At 45.8% G+C, this 24,940-nt stretch overlaps 1 protein-coding gene across 3 annotated transcripts in view; it reads right to left on the reverse strand.

The window, feature by feature from the left end:
* Positions 1-24,940, reverse strand: part of NUBPL (NUBP iron-sulfur cluster assembly factor, mitochondrial) — a 74,618-nt gene that overhangs the window by 44,395 nt on the left and 5,283 nt on the right. Inside the window, exons 1-3 of one of the 3 annotated variants that reach the window (XM_086936957.1) lie at positions 23,546-23,864; positions 4,678-4,825; positions 3,965-3,999 (exon numbers count right to left, since the gene is read on the reverse strand). In XM_086936957.1, coding sequence (XP_086793083.1) covers positions 3,965-3,999; positions 4,678-4,780 — 138 coding nt within the window. In that variant the 5' untranslated portion in view covers positions 4,781-4,825; positions 23,546-23,864. Of the gene's footprint in view, positions 1-3,964; positions 4,000-4,677; positions 4,826-11,373; positions 11,731-23,545; positions 23,865-24,940 lie in introns of those variants that run through there. The other 2 variants (XM_086936958.1, XM_086936956.1) reach the window with 2 other exon arrangements.

Raw genomic sequence — 24,940 nt, forward strand, 5'->3', positions numbered from 1 at the left:
CGAGTACATCACTTCGCTGCCTTTTCGCTAAGTTTGCACTACAAACATACCATCTACATACACACTATAGTGCCTTAGCTCTTCCCGGAGTTGTTCTCTGGTCTCTTTTTTCTCTCTGGTGGGCCTCTTTGCTCCTATTCTCTAGTCCACTTGCCCTTTGTGCCACCAGCCACTTTTCAGTCATGGTGCCCTTAAGGTTTTGGCCTCACTTCTCTCTAGTATTGGCTACTGTTCCACACTGAAAACATTCAAACCTCATCTGAAGTCTTTACTTTTCTCAGGCCCATCCCTCCAGCCTCTCGCCATTAATGTACCACTGTATGAATATGTGGAAGGCAATCCAGCGCCTTTGACAGCGCCTGGATACCCCCATGGTGAATACTGCGCTTTACAAATACGGATTGATTGGTTGAATGAATGCCAAGGTTCTCTTGGGTAGGAGCAAGAAATCAGCAAAGAGGTGGGACTGGCAGGGGGGGATCCTGTGGCATGGGGGTGGGGGAGTTGGTGACCACGTGCAGCTAATGCCTGAATCCTCGAGCAGTGGCAGCGTCCCTTAAATGACCTTAGACTTTTGGGGGGTGTTTTATATGGGGCAAAGCCCCTCCTTACAATATCATAAGGATATTTCAAGTCTCTGAGGCGTTCAGTGAGCAAAGAGAGCAGTTGTGCACAAGCAGGGAATTTTAATGGAACTCATTTCCATGGTCACTGGCTGGGCTGAAAGTGTGGCCTGGATCCTCATACCTATGTTAGACACCCCAGAAGTTGCTGATGAGGTTGCATGGTGAGTGCACGTATGCGGGCACAGTACACCACCATGCCCTGCAGTGATCTGTTCATGTAAAGCAGGAGATGTCCACATCATCAGCTCCTTCTCGTCAATCACTGGTTCTGTCCCTCCCTCCCTCTGATGCAACATGTGATGAGTGATGACGTGCAGGCAGAGCCTTACTCCAGCAGTGCAATAAATACACAAACAGAGCCACACTCCAGCAGAGCAATAAATACACAGACAGAGCCACACTCCAGCAGTGCAATAAATACAAAAACAGAGCCACACTCCAGCAGAGCAATAAATACACAAACAGAGCCACACTCCAGCAGTGCAATAAATACACAGACAGAGTCACACTCCAGCAGTGCAATAAATACACAGACAGAGCCACACTCCAGCAGTGCAATAAATACACAGACAGAGCCACACTCCAGCAGTGCAATAAATACACAGACAGAGCCACACTCCAGAAGTGCAATAAATACACAGACAGAGCCACACTCCAGCAGTGCAATAAATACACAGAGAGCCACACTCCAGCAGTGCAATAAATACACAGACAGAGTCACACTCCAGCAGTGCAATAAATACACAGAGTCACACTCCAGCAGTGCAATAAATACACAGACAGAGCCACACTCCAGCAGTACAATAAATACACAGACAGAGCCACACTCCAGCAGTGCAATAAATACACAGACAGAGCCACGCTCCAGAAGTGCAATAAATACACAGACAGAGCCACACTCCAGAAGTGCAATAAATACACAGAGTCACACTCCAGCAGTGCAATAAATACAGACAGAGCCACACTCCAGCAGTGCAATAAATACACAGACAGAGCCACACTCCAGCAGTGCAATAAATACACAGACAGAGCCACACTCCAGCAATACACAGACAGAGCCACACTCCAGCAGTGCAATAAATGCACAGACAGAGTCACACTCCAGCAGTGCAATAAATACACAGACAGAGCCACACTCCAGCAGTGCAATAAATACACAGACAGAGCCACACTCCAGCAGTGCAATAAATACACAGAGAGCCACACTCCAGCAGTGCAATAAATACACAGACAGAGTCACACTCCAGCAGTGTAATAAATACACAATCAGAGCCACACTCCAGCAGTGCAATAAATACACAAACAGAGCCACACTCCAGCAGAGCAATAAATACACATTCAGAGCCACACTCCAGCAATGCAAGAAATACACAAACAGAGCCACACTCCAGCAGTGCAATACATACACAGACAGAGTCACACTCGAGCAGTGCAATAAATACACAGACAGAGCCACACTCCAGCAGTGCAATAAATACACAGATAGAGCCACACTCCAGCAGTGCAATAAATACACAGACAGAGCCACACTCCAGCAGTGCAATAAATACACAGATAGAGCCACACTCCAGCAGTGCAATAAATACACAGACAGAGTCACACTCCAGCAGTGCAATAAATACACAAACAGAATCACACTCCAACAGTGCAATAAATACACAGACAGAGCCACACTCCAGCAGTGCAATAAATACACAGACAGAGTCACACTCCAGCAGTGCAATAAATACACAATCAGAGCCACACTCCAGCAATGCAATAAATACAAACAGAGCCACACTCCAGCAGAGCAATAAATACACAAACAGAGCCACACTCCAGCAGTGCGATACATACACAAACAGAGCCACACTCCAGCAGAGCAATAAATACACATTCAGAGCCACACTCCAGCAGTGCAATAAATACACAAACAGAGCCACACTCCAGCAGTGCAATACATACACAGACAGAGTCGCACTCGAGCAGTGCAATAAATACACAGACAGAGCCACACTCCAGCAGTGCAATAAATACACAGATAGAGCCACACTCCAGCAGTGCAATAAATACACAGAGAGAGCCACACTCCAGCAGTGCAATAAATACACAGACAGAGTCACACTCCAGCAGTGCAATAAATACACAAACAGAATCACACTCCAGCAGTGCAATAAATACACAGACAGAGCCACACTCCAGCAGTGCAATAAATACAAAGACAGAGCCACACTCCAGAAGTGCAATAAATACACAGACAGAGCCACACTCCAGCAGTGCAATAAATACACAGACAGAGCCACACTCCAGCAGTGCAATAAATACACAGAGCCACACTCCAGCAATGCAATATATACAAAGAGAGAGCCACACTCCAGCAGTGCAATAAATACACAGACAGAGTCACACTCCAGCAGTGCAATAAATACACAGACCGAGCCACACTCCAGCAGTGAAATAAATACACAGACAGAGCCACACTCCCGCAGTGCAATAAATACACAGACAGAGCCAACAACGTCTCCTCGTCAGCCCACAACTCCCGCCTCAGGCGCAGGATGGCTACACAAACCTCCATACTTGGATAGGGACTGTGATTCTACAGGGAACAAAGTTTAGAAGGGGCAGAGCCGAAACCTGAGTGTCCCAGTTAATGTTTAGGTGACAAGAGGTTTATCAGCCTGGGAGTTCCGGAAGGGGGTGAGGGGGTGGAGGGGGTCTGCAAGCCACTGCACCAGGCAGTGTGACATCATATCTCAACTGTAATCAATGAGTACAACTGAGTAGGGATGTCATGTTATTATATGTGAGTGTATTATAGGTAGGGCTCCCTGTTTTCCGTTTTTACTGATTTTTACAGTTAAATACAGACAGATAACCATGTATTTTCTTATATGTGTTTATTTTTAAATGTGGATAAAAACGGAAATGGGGTGCTTTTTGAGTGATTCTAAATACACTTTGCCATGACTGCCAGGCCAATAACTGTGTGGATTAGAAGGTAGGGGTGTTAAAAAATTTAATTTTAGTAAAGAGGTTTAAACAGCAGTAGATAAACACAAGGCGGATACTGAAATGTGCATATTTTTTTATACTTGGATTGATTTATCTTCTGCAGGTGTTCATATCACTGAAACCTGGCAGGCATTCAAGCAGGAGTGCATATTTATGGTTAATTAAATGTGGAAATATACAAGTTTTAGCTTTATCTTTTTCACAAAATCCCTAATAAATATGGATAAATACAGATAAAGTTGACCAAAAAAATAAATATGGATAAATACAGACGGAAATGTAAAAAAAAAAAAACATACAACCGAGAGCCCTAATTATAAGACATATAGTTGGCGATCACTCACTGAATCGTTGGCTGCGATGCCCAGGGCCAGGTTTACTGTAAGAATACAAAAATACACATTCATGAATAGTGCGTTATTTCAGGTACATGCATTAAAAGATGAATTCAACATAGTTACCAGTCCCACAAAGTCAGGCTCATACAGAGCAGAGGGGGGAGGGAGATTACGACGCACAGGGTCCATGGCATGTCAACCACCTCGCACGGTTCTCATCCAACCATGATACAACTTTCTGTCGCAGTAACAAGGTAGTAGACAGTCCATGCAATAGAAGGCACCTACTGGCACACCAGGGGACAGAGAACCAGGGCACTTGAAACTAAAATATGTATTTTAATTTACAAGCATTACTGACTACCAAGAAAGTGTACATTGCAACAAAATTCATTGTGTTACATTTCAAATATATGTTTGCTCCCCAGTAAAAAAAAAAGTCAGTAAAAGGCTCCAGCTTCGGGAACTACTAACTTATTTTATAGAACACAAATCATTGCGGTATTGGAATAGGCCCAAAACAGCGTCCTTGTGTCGCTGCAAACCTGAATTTCGAAGCTGAGGAAACAGCTATGATGAAAACCTCAGAACCACCGGTGGAGCGAACTCAGCTTTTCATCCATTTAGGAATCGATAACATGAGGTCCAGCTTCAGCTAGGAAACATACCTTACCAAAGGATTGTATCTGATAATAAAAGAATGATTCACAGAGCTTTACCTGCTGTTGTGGACTTCCCAACGCCTCCTTTGCCAGAAGCTACCAGGACAACATGACTGACGCCGGAGATTGGCTTCTGCCGGGGCAAGCCTCGAGCCATCATCTGCGCTTGCCTCTCCTTGACGGCTGTGGCCGCGGAGCCTGAAGACTGGCAAAAAAACAAGGATAACATCAACATATCGTAGGTGCTATATTATCATTTGCATTGCTCCTGGGTTTATTCATTCATCATGTAGTACACTAGGAGCAGAAGTCAAGGCACTACATTCAATACAGTGCATTCATAGGGTCATCACAAGGGCCCCTTTCCTTTTAGGCCTTTAGGAGCTACAGTACAGAAGGACTAGTGTGGGCTGTGTGCCTGGAGCCCCCTTTCTTAGTGGTTGAATGGAAGGGTGAGTGGCAGAAAGCATGCTAAACTACATCACACACGTGTGTGCACTAACAGAGTGCGCGTGCCCCATGGCCACATTCTATGATGGCCCTTACGGAGGCCATTCAATGTACACAACCTAGAAGGGATGGCAGAACTGCAGTGACATTCCTCTCCCACAGGATGTCGACTGCCTGTGCGCGGTTGGCTGTAAGAGTGCTGCTTCACCATGCCTGAGCCAGTGGCTGGGAAGGGAATGATCCAGATAGAAGAGTTCAATGAGTTTAGAGTCTGGTAAGAGAAGAACTGCTGGGAGAATTAGTAGCTGGAACAACACATGTCTAGTGAGAGTCATCCTGACAGACTCTACTTGAAGGGATTCCCAGTCTGGGGCAGGTACCACAGCATCCAGGAAAAGATGGACATGGGAGCAAGAGACTTCCCTGTGCCATGGTGACTGAGCCATGGTAGTTCTGCCCATCCACCCTCACAGCCCCCACTAGTAAGAATCAAGCAGCCCTAGAGCCTCATGCAGCGGTGGATCTTGAAGACTGACAATAAACGGGAGTATGATTGGGCCACTAAACCTCCGGGGATTATGGAATGCAGTGCAGCCCGGTACCTAGACCTGTGTGGGTGTGTGGTCTGAAAGGTACATTCTTAGTGCATAGACAAGGCTTCTGAAAGTGATTAGAGATCAGGCACCCGGTGTGAGGTGGGTGAGGGGCCGCAAGGTAACCCAGAGGTGTAGGCCTCTGATGATTACACACTTCCATCATCACCCAAGAGGAATACCTTGCCCTAGTAGCTAGCGAGCTCTCTAAGGGAAGGCTGGCCAGAGCAAAAGTGGTGTCAGATGGAAAGGATGGACCAGACGGCTCTCAGGTCTATCGACAGAGATGAGAATGTGCCATTCCCTGTGAGACTGTCTGTATGGAACAGCCCCTAGAGGTCCACAATGTATTTTCCAGCAATAGATGCCATGGCGCTCAAGATACGCTGATGAGAGAAAACAAGGACCCCCTGGGTATCAGTAATACACAGACTCCTAGGGCAGGGTAATAACCAATGTGGGTAAAAAAATCCTAGGCCATCAGCTGAGTGCGTGAACAATTAGTCTAGGACCAGTGGAGAAAAGGAATGTCGAAAAATGAAATGTATATTAAAAAATATATATTTAATTAACATAGATAAAAATCATATAGAGACTCAAACATTTAAGTCAAACTATATGATACAGTAAAAATATTGTACATAAAAAATCATCAACAGACTTCAAAGACAGTAATTACAAAGCATATAAATCATACTAGCATATAGATCAAACAAGTTACAAGTAATAACACATCCAATATTTGAAATGACATAGGAAATGCTGAAGAATTATTTGTTAAACTCGACGCGCGTTTCGGCAGAAAAAAACGCCTTCCTCAGGAGTCACAGATGAAACTCTGAAAGAACATTATTAAAAATATATATATCAGATCACAGGTTTTATTTAGCATGACTAATACATATTACCAACTATACTTAAAATGTTTGCACAAATCAAAATTCGAAGAACTTTTACTACCTAACAGGTCCAGACTTTGAATTTGGTCACTTATTGTCATATGATAGACAGGTATTCATAAGGGATAAGTGCAGTACTTAACTAGACAGAAGACAATTAGTCAAAAAATCATCTGAGGTGACTCCTGAGGAAGGCGTTTTTTTCTGCCGAAACGCGCGTCGAGTTTTTGACTTATATGTTTGAGTCTCTATATGATTTTTATCTATGTTAATTAAATATATATTTTTTAATATACATTTCATTTTTCGACATTCCTTTTCTCCACTGGTCCTAGACTAATTGTTCACGCACTCAGCTGATGGCCTAGGATTTTTTACCCACATTGCTCAAGATACGCTGTCCTCGGTCTCCACCTGCAGGATATGGTTGAGTCGGATTAAAGAGGAGGTCTAGCAGATAAAGCAGGATCATTCCTGACAGTGAGACGTTTCACACTTACAACTGGTCTTATTTCATAACTCTCAGGGGATGGCACTGGGCAGGCAACTCCAGACTAATTCGGATTCTTTCAAAACTTTAGGAGTTACATTTTGATATGAAACGGGTTTCAGGTAAGGACATTTGTAGAGCTTACTGCCTATTTACATCACCCCTGGAAGACAGAGAGTATGAAGTAGGCTCTAGGACAGGGTGCTGCAGCCACTGTTATCTGACATTCTTGAGCCTGATTAAGTTCAGGTTTCTAAGGATGATTGTATATAAGTAATGTAGGATAACATATGTTGATCAACAAAAAAATAGGATGACGCATGTTTTATCAGCAGTTAAGGGACAGATTGTCAAAAAGTAGCTGACTTACTAGTGAGGTTCAAGTTTTTCAGAAGATAAAATATTAACTGCGTATTAAGGGAGCGTTTGTTATTAGAGATGACAGTTCTGTTCCCCCAGATTTTAAGTCTAAAATCATTAAAGTAGTGCATAGTGGAACTCTAGGTGAAACATTTACTAAAAAATTAGTAATAATTAGATTTTGGTGACCATATATGGAAGCTATGATGAACAATGTTGTCGAAAATATTTAGGATTTGTTCAATTTCTGACAAATCCTTACAAATTGGTAACGTATGTATGTGTACAGCTTTTCTATAGCGGAAATCTAGTCCGAAGCAGCAGAGCCGTGTACATGATCAGCCAGACTCCATTCCACCCAGTAGTGAACCCCAACAAGCCTTGAGAAGTGGTTGGAGTTGATTGCTTGGGGTTGTTTCATTGCTTGAAAAATGACAAGCACACAAAGTTGTTTCAGTGGATAATTGTTCTAAATGGATGGATTGGAAATGTGAGAAATAACCAAAGTGAAGGGGTGTTGAAATTCTTTAAGCAATGTTTTTACAGAGAAGAGGTACACAAAGGGATTATTTCACAGAATAGTGTACAATTTGTTTCTCATAAAATAAAGACTTTTTGTTGAAACACAATATTCAGCTAAAGTATTCACCTCTATACTCGCCAAAATCGAATGATTTATTAGAAATAATCAATAGGGTATTTAATGGGGGAATTCAAAGCACTCTTTCAAGTGGCAAAGATGTCAAAAAGTTCCTTTGAAATAAAAGGCAGAGTCATCATTTGACCCCAAACGCCGTTACACACTTGAGGTTACTCACCTTTTGGTCTCCTCAGGAATAGAATTCCTTGTTCTTGCAGGAATACGAACTGGCCATTTATGTATAAAACTCAAGAAAATGATTTTTAAAAAATGCATTTAGGGTGCGAAACAAAAGGTCTGACAAAACAAAAGAAATGAAAAAATGTTATGACAAGGAATATTGAGCTAAACTTTGAGGTATTAGTGTAAATTTTGTTAGGGTCAAGAATCCTCAATTTAGAACACAAGGTAGTTTAAAATTCATACTTCCACACACTTTGTGAAGATAATACAATCTTCTGTTTTGGTGGATGATGAAAAACTGTGAAGTCTCGGCAGACAGACTTTATCAAATAGTTCTCAGGATATAAAAGATTTTGATTATTTAACAGCTAGAGATGAGTACTTTTTCATGACTGAATGGAGCATATGAGTGTAATAGTCATTTTCCTGTGGATCATGCAGTTGAAAGTAATAGCAATCTCAATGTAAGAAAAAGTAACATAATAATAAAAAAAAGACATTTTTAGAGATGATATTTAAAGGGTATATTCATTTCTTGCTTTGTTCTTGCTTGGTTTAAGTGCCGTTTCTTGTCCCAAATGTTTCTGTTCTAACGTACTCGCCGTTTTGTTTGTTTTATTGCTTGCTTTGTAAGGAAAGGAAAAGTGTTACATTTCCTGATATTATCACAGTATCAAATAATTTTAAACACTGATCTGCAACAATACTGAATCCAAAGATCCCCCAGGACAATATCGTCAAGGTGAGCATCTCTGGAGTCGGAGTAAGACACAACTCTTTCAGTGCTTAATTTGTAAAATATGAAGTGCAGGTGCTCAAATGTTTGTCGGAGGCCACACCTACTTTTCTCTGGCTCCACCGACTTTGTCCACTCGCTCCACCCGCTTACTATATTAGCTCCACCCACATCGTCAACTGGCACTGCTGAAAGTCAGATGTAATATATACCCAATCTGAATTTCTGCAAGGGAGTCTTCCTCATAGTAAGGTTTTGATAGGAGGTTCCCCTGCCCAGTGAACATTTTGAAAAAGATTAAATTAGCTAAAATCACTAATGCATTGAAAAGGGACAATTTCAGTGCTGTATGTGCTGATTTGGGAAAGCACAATACTGGGGTAGGGTATGTCGTTTTGAACAGAGTCTATGAGTACAAAAGGTACACCTTTTACATAGCTATTGTTAGGGGTTCTCTCCAATAAGAATTGATTTCTACCCAAATGAACCTTTTTGCAAGATTAGGATAATATCAGATTGGGCAATAGAAACCATATAGCTCTAATATAGAACTTGCGGTTTGCAGCAGCTCTTTGATGACAGTTAATAGCTTGCTGTTCTAGGATAGGATATTAACTTACAAACTGCAAGTAACAAAAGTATCTCTCTGACAGAAGCAGTAACACACTGACCTACTTTACATTATATGCACTTTTTGATCTGCATGGTAAACGTTCTTTGCAGCAGGTAGATTAACCATCTGTACTACCTTACAAGCAGTCACAACTTCCCCTAGACAAAACTCCTGTCTCTCTCCAGGAAGACAATTAATCATCAGAGTTATCTTGACATTTTAATTTATTCCTAAATATTACTGGAGGCCAGGAAGGAACCAGGCAGCAGCAGGTGCTTTTAAAACAACAATATACATTGCAAAGCTGCTCATTCTTTCCTCGGATTGTCTGAGAATATAGCGTTGGATCGTGTCAACGTTAACTCACTTCCAAGTTCCATGCAAGTGCTGGGGGTTAACTCGGCCTCTGCTTACCTTTGGGACTACTGGGCCCACCACCCCGGCCCGGTCACAAGTCCAAGCCCCACTAAGGTCGTCGAGTTAAAATGCACACAGTATAATTGTGACTGGACCCTGTCCTCTTAGTCTGTGTGTTTTGGCTGATGAGGATTCCGAGGGTGGAGGGAGGCACCTGGCACGCACGACTGTGCGCACCCAAATAAAAAGCAACGTTGGTTGGTTGGGCAAGCAAGCAATTGGCATGGGTCACCACCATGCCACTGCCACCCACGGGCGGCATGAACATGGTGGCATCACAAGGCGGCTACGGCCGCTACCTTAGTTTACAGTAACAGTGCAGCCAGCCAGTCACGGTGTGTATCAATTAAAACTTAAATTACTGGTCGGTTCGGGACAGGGACACACACACCAACTACTGCAGTAGTGCACAGGCTGCAGCCTTACTTAGGCTGCTGCGCAGCTTTATTTTAACTGATTAGGCCTTGCCTCAACTGGTGGCTAGTGTGGTTACTGGCGGGCGGCAGCCGCGGCAATACCCAGAGTCAGACTGGCCATGGCCAGTAATAGTACTCACTCACTGCTGGCAGCGGCTATGCCACTGGGTGCTACTCTGAGTCCTAAATGGCAATAAGTCGCCAATGCATGTCGTCACACTGCAACAATGTCGTCTGGCCTGGCCGTTCGCGCTTGCTGCTGGCATACTTTTCACACTTAAGTTAGAAGTGAACCGATGCTGCTGACTGGTTCTTGTACCCTTGAACAATGGCCATGATGACTCAGTGGTGGTGAGAGAGCGAGTTGACGAGGTGAGGGTGTGGTTAAGCAGTGAATGCGCATGCATTACCATAAAAAAAATCAGCGCACCCCGCTTGCAGCGCACAGCCCCAACCCCTGCAGAATGGATTTGTCATTTGTGGAACTGAAACCAAAACCAAAACCAAAACCAAAAGTAACTGAATCCATCCAGCCCGGGCCGGCCGGCCGCCAGCCACCACGTCATCATCATCAATCATAATCAGTCGAATCGAATTATAAGCATAATCGCCACACCATCACCAAATAATCATTCGAATAATCATAAACAGTCGGAGATATTAAAATACATTAATTAATCTCCCTACTCACTGCTCTCTTGGCTGACAGTGTGCACTGTGCCCGCAACACTCTACTGTTGGACGGGACCCAGACCAGTAAGTTGAATGGGACGGTGGGAGGAGCAGTACTGTGTGAGAGTCATCTGGGATGGGAGTTGACTCACTCGGGACTCTGTCACTGTTAGGCTGCAGCTTCATTAACTGATTAGGCCACGGCGCCTGCCAGGCCCGTCTCACCTCCTTATTGCGCAGCTTTATTTTAAATAATGATGCTTAGCCTAGGGGCCGTGCCTCACCTGATGCTGTTGTAACTATGTACTGAGTGTACTCTCCTCTACTCCTCAACGCGGTCAACGTCGTCCAGATCGGGTCAGCCTCTCGCTCAGAGACTTTGAAGAGCGGCAGCGGCAGTTGAACTACAAAGACTCGGTGAGGTGCAGTGGGTGCGGGTATGCTGGGGCGTGATAAAAAGCAGTGAATGTGCGCGCATTTCAATCTTGAAAAAAATCTGCGCATGCTGCCTGTTGCTGCCGCGCACAGCCCCAACCCAAGTCAACTCCCGCGAGAGACCAACCAAAGGCTTAACCCTGCCCTGCTTAACTCTGTGTCCCGCCCACTGGGCCGGCAACACTGAGCCGTGGCCACCCGTGCCTGCCACACTGCATTGGGAACATTGATTGAGAACGAACGTGAGAGAGAATAAGTAACTTACTAACTGTGTGACTCGTGAAGAAACAGAATCATCAGTACTTCACATCAGTCATCAACAACACAACCAGTACGTAACAGTCTAACTTAAGCGGTAGAGCAGCAGTCAGTCAACTAATTACTATCAATCAATCAATTACGTGTGGTGCACTAAATGCGTGTAGACCCGGCCCTGATAATTAAGTGCCGGTGCTAAGCACCGGGAAGCACCGGCACAAATTAAGCACTGCTCTTTCGCATCAGGCTGTGAAGCATGTTTGCGGCACCTCCCCCTGTCGGTGAGATGTATAAGCAGTATGTATTTATGCAGCAGAAGCAGATGCATTGCTCCCTGAAGCAAGAAGGGTTGCGGGTGAACAGAGACTGGAATTTGGCACGTTCATAGGGAATCGTCTGTTGCAGTTAATTTGTCTTGCATTACAGTTTGGCCGCTTTGCAAGCCTGTGGGACCCTTTGGAGGAGCAGTTTCAATACTGATTAATCAAGGAGAGTTGAAAATAGTTTTGTTTTGTCTATTTCTCCCTCTTACTCTCCTGTCCTATTCCCCTCTCTGCTTGTGGGGGGGGAGTGGTGGGTTTAGAAGTAAACATTAGAGACATTCCAGAGTTTGTTGGCATTTTAATAAGAAGAAATTATGTTTCTTTCTGGGCTCCCGGTGAGTGGTTTGCTTTATATTCAGGTGTATCCACAATAAGTTATGTTATGTTATGTTACGGTTATTTATTATGCGCACAGATACTCCAGCCAAGGAGCGTCCCGGCGCAGAGACAAGGTAGAACGTAACACAACAGGAGAATAAAAACAAAACAGCTAAAACAAGAAGGTTTTTATAGCCCTCCGGAAGGTCAAAAGGTCCTCCATCAGACGGATTTCAACAGGCAGGGAGTTCCATGCTGACGCGGCCATTACCCTAAACGAGCGGCCTCCCATGCGACTGAGCCTGAATCTGGGGACCACCGCGAGGGCCAAACCCTGGGAACGGAGGCTACGGGTGGGAACATAAAAGGAAAGACAGCTCGACAGGATTTCCGGGCCAATACCTCTCAAGATCTTAAAGGCAAGACACAGAACCTTAAAGAGGATGCGCTTCCTAACCGGAAGCCAATGTAGGGAGCGAAGGACACCCGTCACCGAGCTGAATCTGGGCAGGCCAACAATCGCCCTCGCCGCAGCATTCTGAACCCGTTGCAAGCGGGTTAGCTCGGCCTGGTTAGCCCCAGCCAGGAGAGAGCTGGCATAGTCCAGGCGAGAGATGATAGTAGCCTGGATCACCAGCTGCCTGGTTGGGGCGTCAAAGAACTTGAGAACAGGTCTCAAGCCCCTCAGGAGTCCAAAGCAGCAGGCCGCAGTTTTTTTTGTGTGCCCTACAAAGTAGAGGCCCGCATCCAGCCATACCCCCAGGTTTTTCACCTCCGATACCGGGATCGGAGTAGGTCCCAACTCTGAGGGCCACCAGTGGTCACCCCACAGCTCCACTCCCTTACCGACGACCATCACCTCTGTTTTTGTGGCATTTAGCTGAAGGCAATTGCCTGTCAGCCAGCTAGCCACCGCCTTCAGTCCAGACTGAAACCCGGGGGCCTCAATCTCCGCATCCCCGCTGAGAGTAACCGCCAGCTGTGTGTCGTCGGCATATGAGACCAAAGTTAGGCCCCACTGCCTAGCGACATCAGCCAGCGGTCTCACGTAAAGGTTGAACAACGTGGGGCTCAGCGAGGACCCTTGCGGAACCCCCATGGCCAGCGGTTGGTAATTGGACTTGAAGGGAGGGATGGCAACACAGAAGGAGCGGTCATCTAAGAAGGAGGGGAACCATTGCAGCGCCTGACCGCCAATGCCAGTCTCCTCGAGCCGATGCAGGAGGATGCTGTGGTCTACCGTGTCAAAGGCGGCGCTAAGGTCTAACAAAATAAGCGCCGCCGTTTGACCAGCATCCAACCTTGCCCGGAGATGTTCCACCATCACAAGTAACGCGGTTTCCGTACTGTGACCAGCACGGAATCCGTTTTGTGTGGGGTCGAGGGCATTGGTCCGTACCAGATGTTCAGACAGGGCCAGATTGACATGGGCCTCAGTGATCTTGGCTGGCCAGGGTAGCAACGAGATGGGGCGATAACTTTCAGGCTTGGATGGGTCCAGGGTGGGCTTTTTAATAATTGGGGACACCACGGCTTGTTTCCACTTAGCTGGAACAACTCCCGTTTCCAAGGAAAGGTTGACGAGGGAACATACAGCTGGATGCCCCATAAAAGCCTAATCTCGGAAGAGAGCAGGCCTTACTGGATCGGATGGAGATCCAGATTTGACTTGCAACGCAAGTTTGTCAAAGCCGTCCAAGGTAAGGGGGGGGAAGACAAGCAGAGTAGTCTGATGGTGGGCCCCATTAGTACTTTCCCCACTGGACCCTATGCTAGGGAATGTCCGATAAATAGCTTGGACCTTCCCCAAGAAGTAGAATGCAAGGGATTCACAGTGGGAAAGAGAGCTTACGGTCGTAGAGGTAGTCCGCTTCGTCATAAGATCTTTTACGGCCTTAAAAATGGCTTTCGACGGATTAGAACTGTTCCGGAATTCAGTGGCGTAAAAAGCCGCACGAGCTCGGCAGATGGCTCGATGGTAGAGCTTGACGGACCTGGCATATGCAGCTTTTAGATCAGCCCCATAGGTTTTCCTCCAAGCCCTCTCAGCTCGTCTGCAGGCACCCTTTAGGGCCCGAAGTGCGCCATCGTACCAGGGACTCGACTCTCTGGAGTTGATTTTAGTTGATACAATAGGTATCAGAGAGTCCAAGGCCCTAGTGATCCAAGAACAGAAGAGGTCATACCCCTTTTCTACATCCGTCAAAGGGCCCAGCGGCTCCTCTAATAGAAGACGATGAAAGTCTTCTAACCTAAGCTTTTTCCAAGCCCTCTTCTGAACCCGTCTAGCCGTAGAGATGGAAGGAGTGGCCGAGACAGGGCATAGGATGGACACCAAGAAGTGGTCTGTCCAATAGTGAAAATATTAAAATGTAAGTTTCCAAACAGTCTAACAAAGTAGCGAGGAAGTGTGCAGAGGGGGAGTAATAACCAGCGATCCAGGGAGAAAGGATGCCCTGAGAGGCCTGTGCTGACAAGGAGGGTGGGCCTGCCTGGAACTTAACTGAGCCCATGTATGTGGCTTGCTGTGACCTGACGTGTGTTCGGACCCCTGCCCGTGCTGAGGGGGTTGTTTGGTTCACTGAAGCGAGACAAGGTTTACTTGAAAAAAGTGGTACAATTTGTGGTATGAGTGGTCTGGGAGAAACCCAGGTATGAATGGCATGGTATGGGGATGCTTTGAATATTCTCCGACAGATACAACTACCAGATTAAACTGTTAAAGACAGTTGTGTGGACAGTATATAAATGTATGGGCATTCATTTACTGGGATTGGTGACGTATGATAACGCCGGATATTAGCAGCGATTTAACAGATTTTTTCTCCTGCTATGCAATACCAGAATCTTCGATCAGTGTCAGATGCCCGGGTCGAAGTTGGGGCCATCACCTATATGAGGTTCAGAGAACCCTAATCAATCTGCCTACAAAATCCCTGGGTGATCAGACTCCCTATGAAACACTGCTTGGGGTTAAGGTGTGGGTTCCAGACCTCAACAGGCCCAGCACAATAGCGTCAGAAACACCATTTGACATCAATGAACGTTTGGATGTTTTACAGGAACTGAATAACTTTCCGGAACACAGAGCAACGTCCAAGTGAAACGTACTGCCACTGTAGAAGTGAAGGAAGTGCCAGCAACTCCTGGCTGGAATCTGAGAATAGGGGATCTAGTCCAGGAGAAAATTGTGGACAGAAAAGTAATTTGGGCAATCCTACAGAGTGCAAGTAACTGTTCTGACTGTTGAAGGTACCAGAACTGTACTTCTACTACCCCTTGCTGATTGCAAAAACAAGAGATTTGTGTCAATCTATTGTGTCAATAGATTTCATCAAACCACATTATGTGGCAGGTTCTACACAGTAGGCCGAAAGGGACCCTGGGAAGTTACCTATCTACTCTCACTACCCTACAGGAAGTCCCTGTGGAAGCTCTGACCAACGAAGAAGCTTATTCTCCCTAACTAACAGTGAAGTATCCCTTCTACTGTTGAATCAAAAACTACAATACAATCAACTTTCATGGAAACACAGATTTCACTTCTGCAAACTGACAAAGAGGGTCTCTACCATAATGTACCACCCTTTCAGTCATCTCCCAGTTGTAGCTATAACCAAAAAACTTAGGGGTCTATATTAGAAATCCTTTGGTGATTCTTTATTATTGTACCTATGCCAACTAATGTGCGTAGGAACAGAAGACAAGCTAAACTAACAAACCATATCAATAGAATGTCTCAATAATCAAGAGACATAATACCCTGGAAGGATAACCAGATTAGAATATTGATTAATACAAGACTTTGATGGGAATCCTCAACTAAGTTTGACTGACAGTTGCTGGTGTTTCTCATTCTATTGATATGGTTTGTTAGTTTAGCTTGTCTTCTGTTCCTATGCACATTAGTTGGCATAGGTACAATAATAAAGAATCACCAAAGGATTTCTAATTTAGACCCCTAAGTTTTTTGGTTATAGCTGTAGTTTCCCTGGGGGATAATACTTAGGCAGGTCTCTAAACATCCCTCGAGCCCTATACTACCGTATGGTTTTTTGTGTATCTCCCAGTTGTAGACAGCCACCATGAATGCCACAAATAGATCGAAAAGCCTACGGCTACTTCATCGACTTTGACGACTTCTCGTCAGATTCATCTGATCCACTACCACCTCGAGGTAGCTTGCATGAATTCTACATTTGGCTAAAAAGACGTACTCTGTTCCGCATTGGATATATCTTTTGAATTACAATTGCATTACTTTCCCTCTTCCTTTGGATTAGTTTTTTGACAGTTCTTTCCTACTTCTGAATGGACAGTGTTTCCTTGAAAGTTGGTGGTGTTTAGATAAACCTTGAAAGTTGGTGGTGTTTAGATACCTTGAAAGTTGGTGGTGTTTAGAAGACCACAGAGAGAAAATACAGCCTCTCTACTTGCAGTTAAGAAACCTGACTGTCAAACTTGCCCGTATTAGTGGGCAGGTCGGGCCAATGCTGATCGGCTAATGGGCCCATAGGAGCTTCAGTACGCCTGTCTTAGACAGTCTCTTGGTTAGTCACTCTGTAAACTTGTGACCACCCGTACTCTGGGAAGGCTGTTATATATGACACTTTGATTGGTGGAGAACATACAGATGTACCTTATTTTGAAATAATTGTATAAGAATATCATTTGGACGGAATTAACACCAAAGGAGAAGCTTTACAATTAAAATATTGAGCCTTGAAAAAGTTGCGGGACAGTGTGCCCACCAGGCAATGAAACACATGTTGGCTAAACATTCACCATAAAGAAAGAATGAAAAAAGAAAATAAAGATAGAAAAAGATATAACGCAGAGGACTGTTTTACTGTGTACCCTAATTGTGATATATATATGAACGACTTGAATAGTGTGTGCTGGGGACTGTTTTATGTCAGTTTCTGAATGGACATTACCTCCCGGTACGCTCTGGTTATGAACTGGTGAACTTGGTTTTAACAACCCATTTTTAATAACACAAAGTGCGAAGAGAATTTTCCCTGGTGAACATTTCTGCTGTTCCGGTTCTTGATGGAATTGTTTGGGATAGGGTATCGTATGATATATTCGGACCAACTGAAAATTTGTAAATACCATATGTATTCTGCATTTCTTTGAATGACATTATCACCCTCAGTACCATTTCTGATGATTGGGGCATTGATGCAGTGTATGAAATGCTAGTAGATCTAGAGCATTCAACTGTTTTAACCCAAATGAAATGTATGATAGAATGACTAATTAGGTTGAAACGTTTTGTTTTCAACATTATGGTCACCATTTAATTACCCACAATGGGAACACTACCCTACACCACCACAGGCTAGTTCCAAAGTGTTTGCACAGGTGTTTGCATATTTTTCTAGTCATAATACAGCGGACCCAGTGTCCTGTTATAAATTAACACCTTCCAGGGACGAGAAAACTATGTTCACTGATACTAAGATGATTTATTTTGCATCTTTTATTTCCCAACTGTCTCTACACGGGTTTGACTTTTGAAAAGCCAATGTTAATTTAAAATCTATATAGGGATTTAAAGATTGGTAAGTTCAGGAAAATGAGGCTTTATTTAGAGCATGCCTTATACCATAACAAATGATTTTTCTTAACAAAACGGTGCAGCAAACATCGTGGCCTGGCCTGGCTAAGGTAAAATATTTCGACACACCAAAAGTCCCACAATTTGTGAATTGGCAACAATTCACAAATTACATGGAGGAAACTTTAGGCAGCATGCTCCGCAAGGGCACATACAATTCGGCACGTACCTAAGAGGGATGGTTAGTGTGCCCGTTAGATACTAACAGATGTGAGGCATGTTTTCTGGATGACACCAATGGATTTAAGATCAGCAGTTATGCGCACACACAACACTCTGTGGTAACAACTTACAGTGTTGCAAAGTTATACCTAGATTGGCTAAAATCCTCCACAATATCCCAGGTGAAACAACATTTTCCCCTTATTTCTGATGACCTTGGAATACAGGACTTTTTACCAGGTCCTCAAAAACCACATCAAAAGCGCTTGCTGTATGCAGTGTGGAAGGTGTCACAGCAGGAGGCTGCTGAGAGACTGTGCAAGATTGACAGGGCAAATTTAGAAAGGTCTTTGGAAATAGTTGCCAGTGGTATAAATATATTATCCACTAGGATATACTCCTTATGTGACATTGTATCATCAGTTACTGACATCATACTGAGTGACATGTCTTATTTACAATATTGGTAGTCACGGTTTAGAACTATCATGTTACTGAATTTGACTCTGCTTACACTTCATGCTGGCCACATTCCATGGAGACACCTTAGTGCTACAAGGTTGTTTTTACCTTACAATCTTACAAAACAGCAAACTAGCATGGCTAGGAAGGACGCAACATACACTATGGTACACATTGAGAAGTTAGAGAAAATACCAATCACTGTTGCAGAAATACCTTCAGTGGATTTGATAATCCACAGGTTTATTTCTCTGTCAATTTTGACTTTTCACTTCCAAAACTGCTTACAACACCATAAAATGGACAGATATGAAACGCTAGGAGAGGGGTATGTGCATGAGTCATGGTCTAACCGTTCAAATACCACTGTAGGAATGAAGGCACTGACAATTTTCTTAGCGGGCTGATTGTGAGAGGACTTTAGGGCATTCATGAGTGTGCAGGGAAATTTTGCTTCATGACGCATGCAATGCAAATTGCAATCTGAAGGGTTCTCCAGCGCTGTGATCCGTCCAGCTTTCAGATTACTCTCTAATGGGAGTTATTTGATGTTGAACGATCAGGGTTGCTGTGGCATGAAACTGGGGGTTGCCTATCTTGTGACAGTTTCTGTGGTCATGACCTGTTGCACTCAAGTACTGCTTTCACCTACCCCACACAGTTAGGGATGAAATGCTTTGGATAACGTTTTCAAATTTGCACTTTGAGCAGACTGAAAGCTTTATTTTTCCAGAAAGATGTTGCCTTAACATCTGCAAGGGAGACGTTTGATCTTCAAATTGCAAGGTCCTCTTCTGAGATACAGTTGCTACGCTGCACTAATTTCCCACACCATTTTGGAGAGCTTCTGCACCACATCTTTTAACAGGTCGGATACTGCACGAGTAGCGCACCTTTTTAAAGTGAATTGGCACAGTTTTACTAGGGAAAGCATAAGCCACACAACAACGTATGCACTCTAGAAGGGAAGTACCACCAGTCTCACACGCCAGACACATGGCAGCCTTGAATACATTTTTACTGAAACTCAGGAAAATGATGGATCATGAAATAAAAATACATGCTCAAATAGGTATCAGCTAGGCAATGTAGGGAGGGAGATCGCCCAGGTCAGAAACTTGCCAGATTGATCAAACTCCAAAGGTCTTAGCATACTAGAAATTGAAGATGACAATGGGTTGAGGCATAGTAACACCCCCAAGGTCTTAGATGTATGGACACAATTATATTATTCTCCTGTGAGTAACTCCAAAGATTACATCATTGACTACTTGGATGAACTCACAATGGTATGGTCAAAGGAGCTTAAGAAAGATTCACTGCTACACCTAATGGCACAAGACAAAATGAAGGACAACATAGAGACCGAGCACCCCCAAGGTAGGATGCCTGGCAGGGGATATTTTCACAGCACACTCCTATAAAAAAAGAATACATCGTTGTAGTGGCTTGCTAACACCTGAGCATTACTGAAGAGGCACCCAAGAGGAGACTCCTCCTTCTAAACCTACATAAAGAAATGACAATCACCTTGCGGAAGTCCGGCAACCAATATTACCTCTGTCTGTTGTATACACTACTCTCACTCATCAACACTAACACAAACATCCTGGTCACAGTACTAGAAACAAAGGCTTCAACCATTTTTGTAAGGCATTGGCCTCTCAAACCAGCTGTGTTTCAGCCCTGGACGGTCCATAACATGACATCTAATTTAGAGAGTACATTTGGCATTTTGCCTCAAGTAGATCCAGAGCTTCCTAACATGTCTAGTTTTTCTGAATGCAGAGTAGGCGTTTGGTTCGCTCAAATAGCCTTTAATGAGCACAACTCTTTGCTGGTTGGTGAAGAAATAATTAAATGGATCTCTTTGTTATATATGTCCCTGCAAGCTTGGTTTATAATTACTTGTCATACTTCACCTTATTTCAGTATTACTAGGGGTACCAGAAAGGGGTGACTGCTACCCACAGCTTCTATTTGTTGTGGTACTTGCATGTGCCCTCTGGAAATATCATTAAGAGAGGACATAAAAATGGGTGGCACAGGTCCACTTTCCATTTTTTTGGGTATAGGCTGACCCCCCCCCAAAACCCCATCTAGCAACTGAGGGTGAGCTTATCTTCAATGTCCGCTCAACCCAATATTGGACAAACTGAAGAAAAGACCCTTTACACAGGTGAATACAATGGCAAGAACTGTTTGGGCCTGGGACCCCTTGTCGATGAGGATCAGCTCCACCCAACTTTATGTGCCATGAATAGGCGTGACGCCCACTTCCAACTGTCAAAGAGTGGTTTTGAAACTTAGAATATTGTACTGATAGTCCAGACATATATACAACCATTCAATCAATCAATCAATCATACCATTTGTATAGCGCACTACTCACCCGGAAGGGTCTCAAGGCGCTTGGGGGAAGGGGTCTGCTATTGCTTGAACAGCCAGGTCTTGAGTTGTCTCCTGAAGGCGAGATGGTCCTGGGACAGCCGAAGGTGGATGGGGAGGGAGTTCCATGTCTTGGCCGCAAGGTAGGATAAGGATCTGCCTCCGGCGTTGGCTCTTCGGATGCGTGGTACGGCGGCGAGGGCGGGGCTAGTAGAACGCAGCTGCCGGGTGGGCGTGTAGAAGGTCAGGCGGTCGTTGAGGTACTTGGGGCCCAGGTCGTGGAGAGACTTGTGTGCGTGGGTGAGGAGCATGAACGTGATCCTCTTGTTAATGGGGAGCCAGTGCAGGTCCCTCAGGTGGCCGGAGATGTGGCTGCGTCAGGGGATGTCCAGGATGAGTAGGGCGGAGACGTTCTGGATTTGTTGGAGTCTTTTCTGTAGCTTGGCTGTGGTTCCGGCGTAGAGGGTGTTTCCATAGTCCAGTCAGCTGGTGATGAGTGCCTGGGTGACCGTCTTCTTGGTTTCGGTCGGGATCCAGCGGAAGATCTTGCGGAGCATGCGTAGGGTGTTGAAGCACGATGAGGAGACGGCGTTGACTTGTCTGGTCATTTAGAGGGAGGAGTCCAGGATGAAGCCCAGGTTGCGTGCGTGGTCTGTTGGCTTGGGAGTGGTGCCCAGGGCGGGGGGCCACCAGGAGTCGTCCCAGGCGGAGGGCGATTGTCCCAGGATGAGGACTTCCGTCTTGTCTGAGTTTAGTTTCAGGCGGCTGTTCTTCATCCATTCGGCGACGTCTATCATCCCTTAGTGTAGGCTAGTTCTGGCGGTGTCGGGGTCGGGGTCTCTGGTGAGGGAGAGGATCAGCTGTGTGTCGTCAGCGTAGGAGATGATGTTGAGTTTGTGCTGGCGTGCGATGGCTGCAAGAGGTCTCATGTAGACGTTGAAGAGGGTGGGGCTGAGTGATGATCCTTGCGGGACGCCGCAGATGACTTCGGTGGCCTCGGATCGAAATGGGGGAGGCGGACTCTCTGTGTTCTTCTGGCCAGGAACGAGGTGATCCACTCCAGCGCCTTCCCTTGGATACCGATGTTGCTTAGGCGTTGAACTAGGGTGCGGTGACAGACAGTGTTGAATGCTGCGGAGAGGTCCAGGAGGATGAGTGCCGCTGTTTCCCCGTTCTCGAGCAGGGCTCGGATGTCGTCGGTGGCTGCGATGAGGGCGGTCTCGGTGCTGTGGTTGGCTCTGAAGCCGGACTGCGAGTGGTCAAGGGATCCGTTCGTCTCGAGGAAGGGGGCAAGCTGTCTGTTGACGGTCTTCTCGATGACTTTGGCAGGAAAAGGGAGGAGCGAGATGGAGCAGAGGTTCTTGAGGTCGGTGGAGTCCGCTGTTGGTTTCTTCAGTAGGGCGCTGAGCTCGGCATGCTTCCAGCTCTCCGGGAAGGTGGCGGTGTTGAAGGAGGTGCTGATGATGTTCCGGAGTTGGGGTGCGATGGTCCAGAGTTGGGGTGCGATGGTGAATTCGGCCTTGTTGAAGACGTGGTGGGGCAGGGGTCAGTTGGAGATCCGGAGTGGATGGTGCTCATCGTGCGGGCTGTGTCTTCGGTGGTCACCGTGGTCCAGGTGTGGAGGGTGGCGGTGGGGGCGTTGGTTCGACGGTAGGGTGCGTGGATGGTGCGTCGAAGCTGTTGTGGATGTCGGCGATCTTGCGGTGGAAGAACGAGGCGAGAGAGTCGCAGAGATCTTGTGAAGGAGTGATGTCGTTGTTGCCGGTGCTGGGGTTGGAGAACTCCTTGACGATGTTGAAGAGTTCCTTGCTGTCGTGGGAGTTGTTGTCCAGTCGTTCCTTCAGAAATTTCTTCTTGGTGGTGCGAATAAGCTGGTGGTGCTTGCGGGTGGCGTGTTTGAGGGCGGTCATGTTGTCTGTGGTCTGGTCGCGGAGCCAGGCTTTCTCAAGGGTGCGGCAGTTCTTCTTGGAGTCCTTGAGTTCGTCGGTGAACCAGGAGGCCTTCTTGCTTCTGAGTCTGCTGGAAGGTTTCTTTAGTGGCGCGAGGTCGTCGGCGCAGGCGGTCAGCCACTGCGTGAAGTTGTGGACTGCTTATACCTCAATCATATCATTCTAGACATTGGCAGTCCTCTTCAGGAATACTTGATGAAAGGAGACCTTCGGCAGTCAGCTGATGTAGCTGCACTGTAGGACGTAGGCACAGAGAGGCCACTGGGGTTTTGAAACTTGACGTACATAGGCGTAGGTCACATTGGCTATACTAGGCAGCCAATGTGATGTCATCACTGTGATTATATTTGTGAATAGACAGAGACGGGCACATCATTGAAACTGCATTTATCATCTTCTCCATCATATGCTTTCTTTCCAGTATCAGTCTCTATGGTCTGTTTGATATAACTTGTCATTACAAAGCTAGTTTCACATATGGTGCTCTATAAAATGATCAAAATAAACAAGAGTGATGTGAACGGGACACGCCCCCTACCTCGCCTAGGTCGCCATGTCGCTCAAGATCCCGGACATCTCCGACCGATCCTCCGGCCTCTCAAGCATCTCTGACTCCAACCTTCTCTCCTTCCCCGGTAGCTTGTCTCCTCTCTGGTGAAGAATTGGCTTGGTAGTTTGGTCTGCCCTGTTCCCATGATGCACTGGGCCAGGGTCAGACTAATTTGCATATAGCCAAGTTCTGAGCTGGGATGGTGCAGTGAGCTAAAAAACGGTGATGGATCAAGCCCTGATCTTTGGACTGGGTAAGAGTGGTCTGCTTAATTCAGACACTCTGTTCATCACCACCCCCTTTTCTGAATCATTTTTGTCCACCATAAGCGTGGAAGGGTATACTCAGATGTGAGTCCCTTGCTCATTGCACCATCAGGATTCAAGCAAGCCAGGCCGAAGACGGCTGAAATGCCAGAAACCGGTCCCCGGAAGCTTGTTTCCTTCCCAGTACAAGAATTGGCTTGGTAGTTTGGTCTGCCCTGTTCCCATGATGCACTGGACCAGGGTCAGACTAATTTGCATATAGCCAAGTTCTGAGCTGGGATGGTGCAGTGAGCTAAAAAACGGTGATGGATCAAGCCCTGATCTTTGGACTGGGTAAGAGTGGTCTGCTTTATTCAGACACTCTGTTCATCACCACCCCCTTTTCTGAATCGTAGTTGAAAAAGAGGCCCGGGCCATCAAATGGGCGGTTGAAAGTCTCCGATACTATCTAGAGGGGCGAGAATTTGTTTTGTACACCGACCACGCCCCGCAGGAATGGATGGCCCGCAACAAAGGACACAATGATCGCGTCCTTCGTTGGTTTTTGTCCCTATAACCATATAGGTTCAAGACTTTGCATAGAAAAGGCATTGATCAGGGAAATGCCGACTACCTCTCCCGTTATCCTCCCCCTCCACCCAGATCAAAAAGGACAGCTAGGGGAAGGGGATGTGAACGGGACACGCCCCCTACCTCGCCTTGGTCGCCATGTCGCTCAAGATCCCGGACATCTCCGACCGATCCTCCGGCCTCTCAAGCATCTCGGACTCCACCCTTCTCTCCTTCTTTGCAGGACCCAATCACAACAAGCGGAAAACCGGAAGGACTCCCGAGCAACCCCAGAAGTCCATCCCTCTACTCGGAGCTGGAACACGGAAAAGCCGGAAGCGAAGACGGCAGTTCTTTCAAGGAGTTGGACTCTTGGCAGGAGACAGCTGACGGTGAACCTAAGAAGAGCATCGGTGAAGACGAGGAAGTCTGGACCGAGGACTGGTGGAGTTCGGTGGAGGACGTTGGAGAGCGGCCACAACTCACGGGAGAGTTGCGGCGGGGCACGTGAGTAACGAACCCTTTGTAGATTGAAGAGTGTAAATAGCCGTAGCTTAAAACAGTCACG

The sequence above is a fragment of the Lissotriton vulgaris genome, chromosome 9 (genome assembly GCF_964263255.1).
Source record: "Lissotriton vulgaris chromosome 9, aLisVul1.2, whole genome shotgun sequence".
NCBI classification, from domain to species: Eukaryota; Metazoa; Chordata; class Amphibia; order Caudata; family Salamandridae; genus Lissotriton; species Lissotriton vulgaris.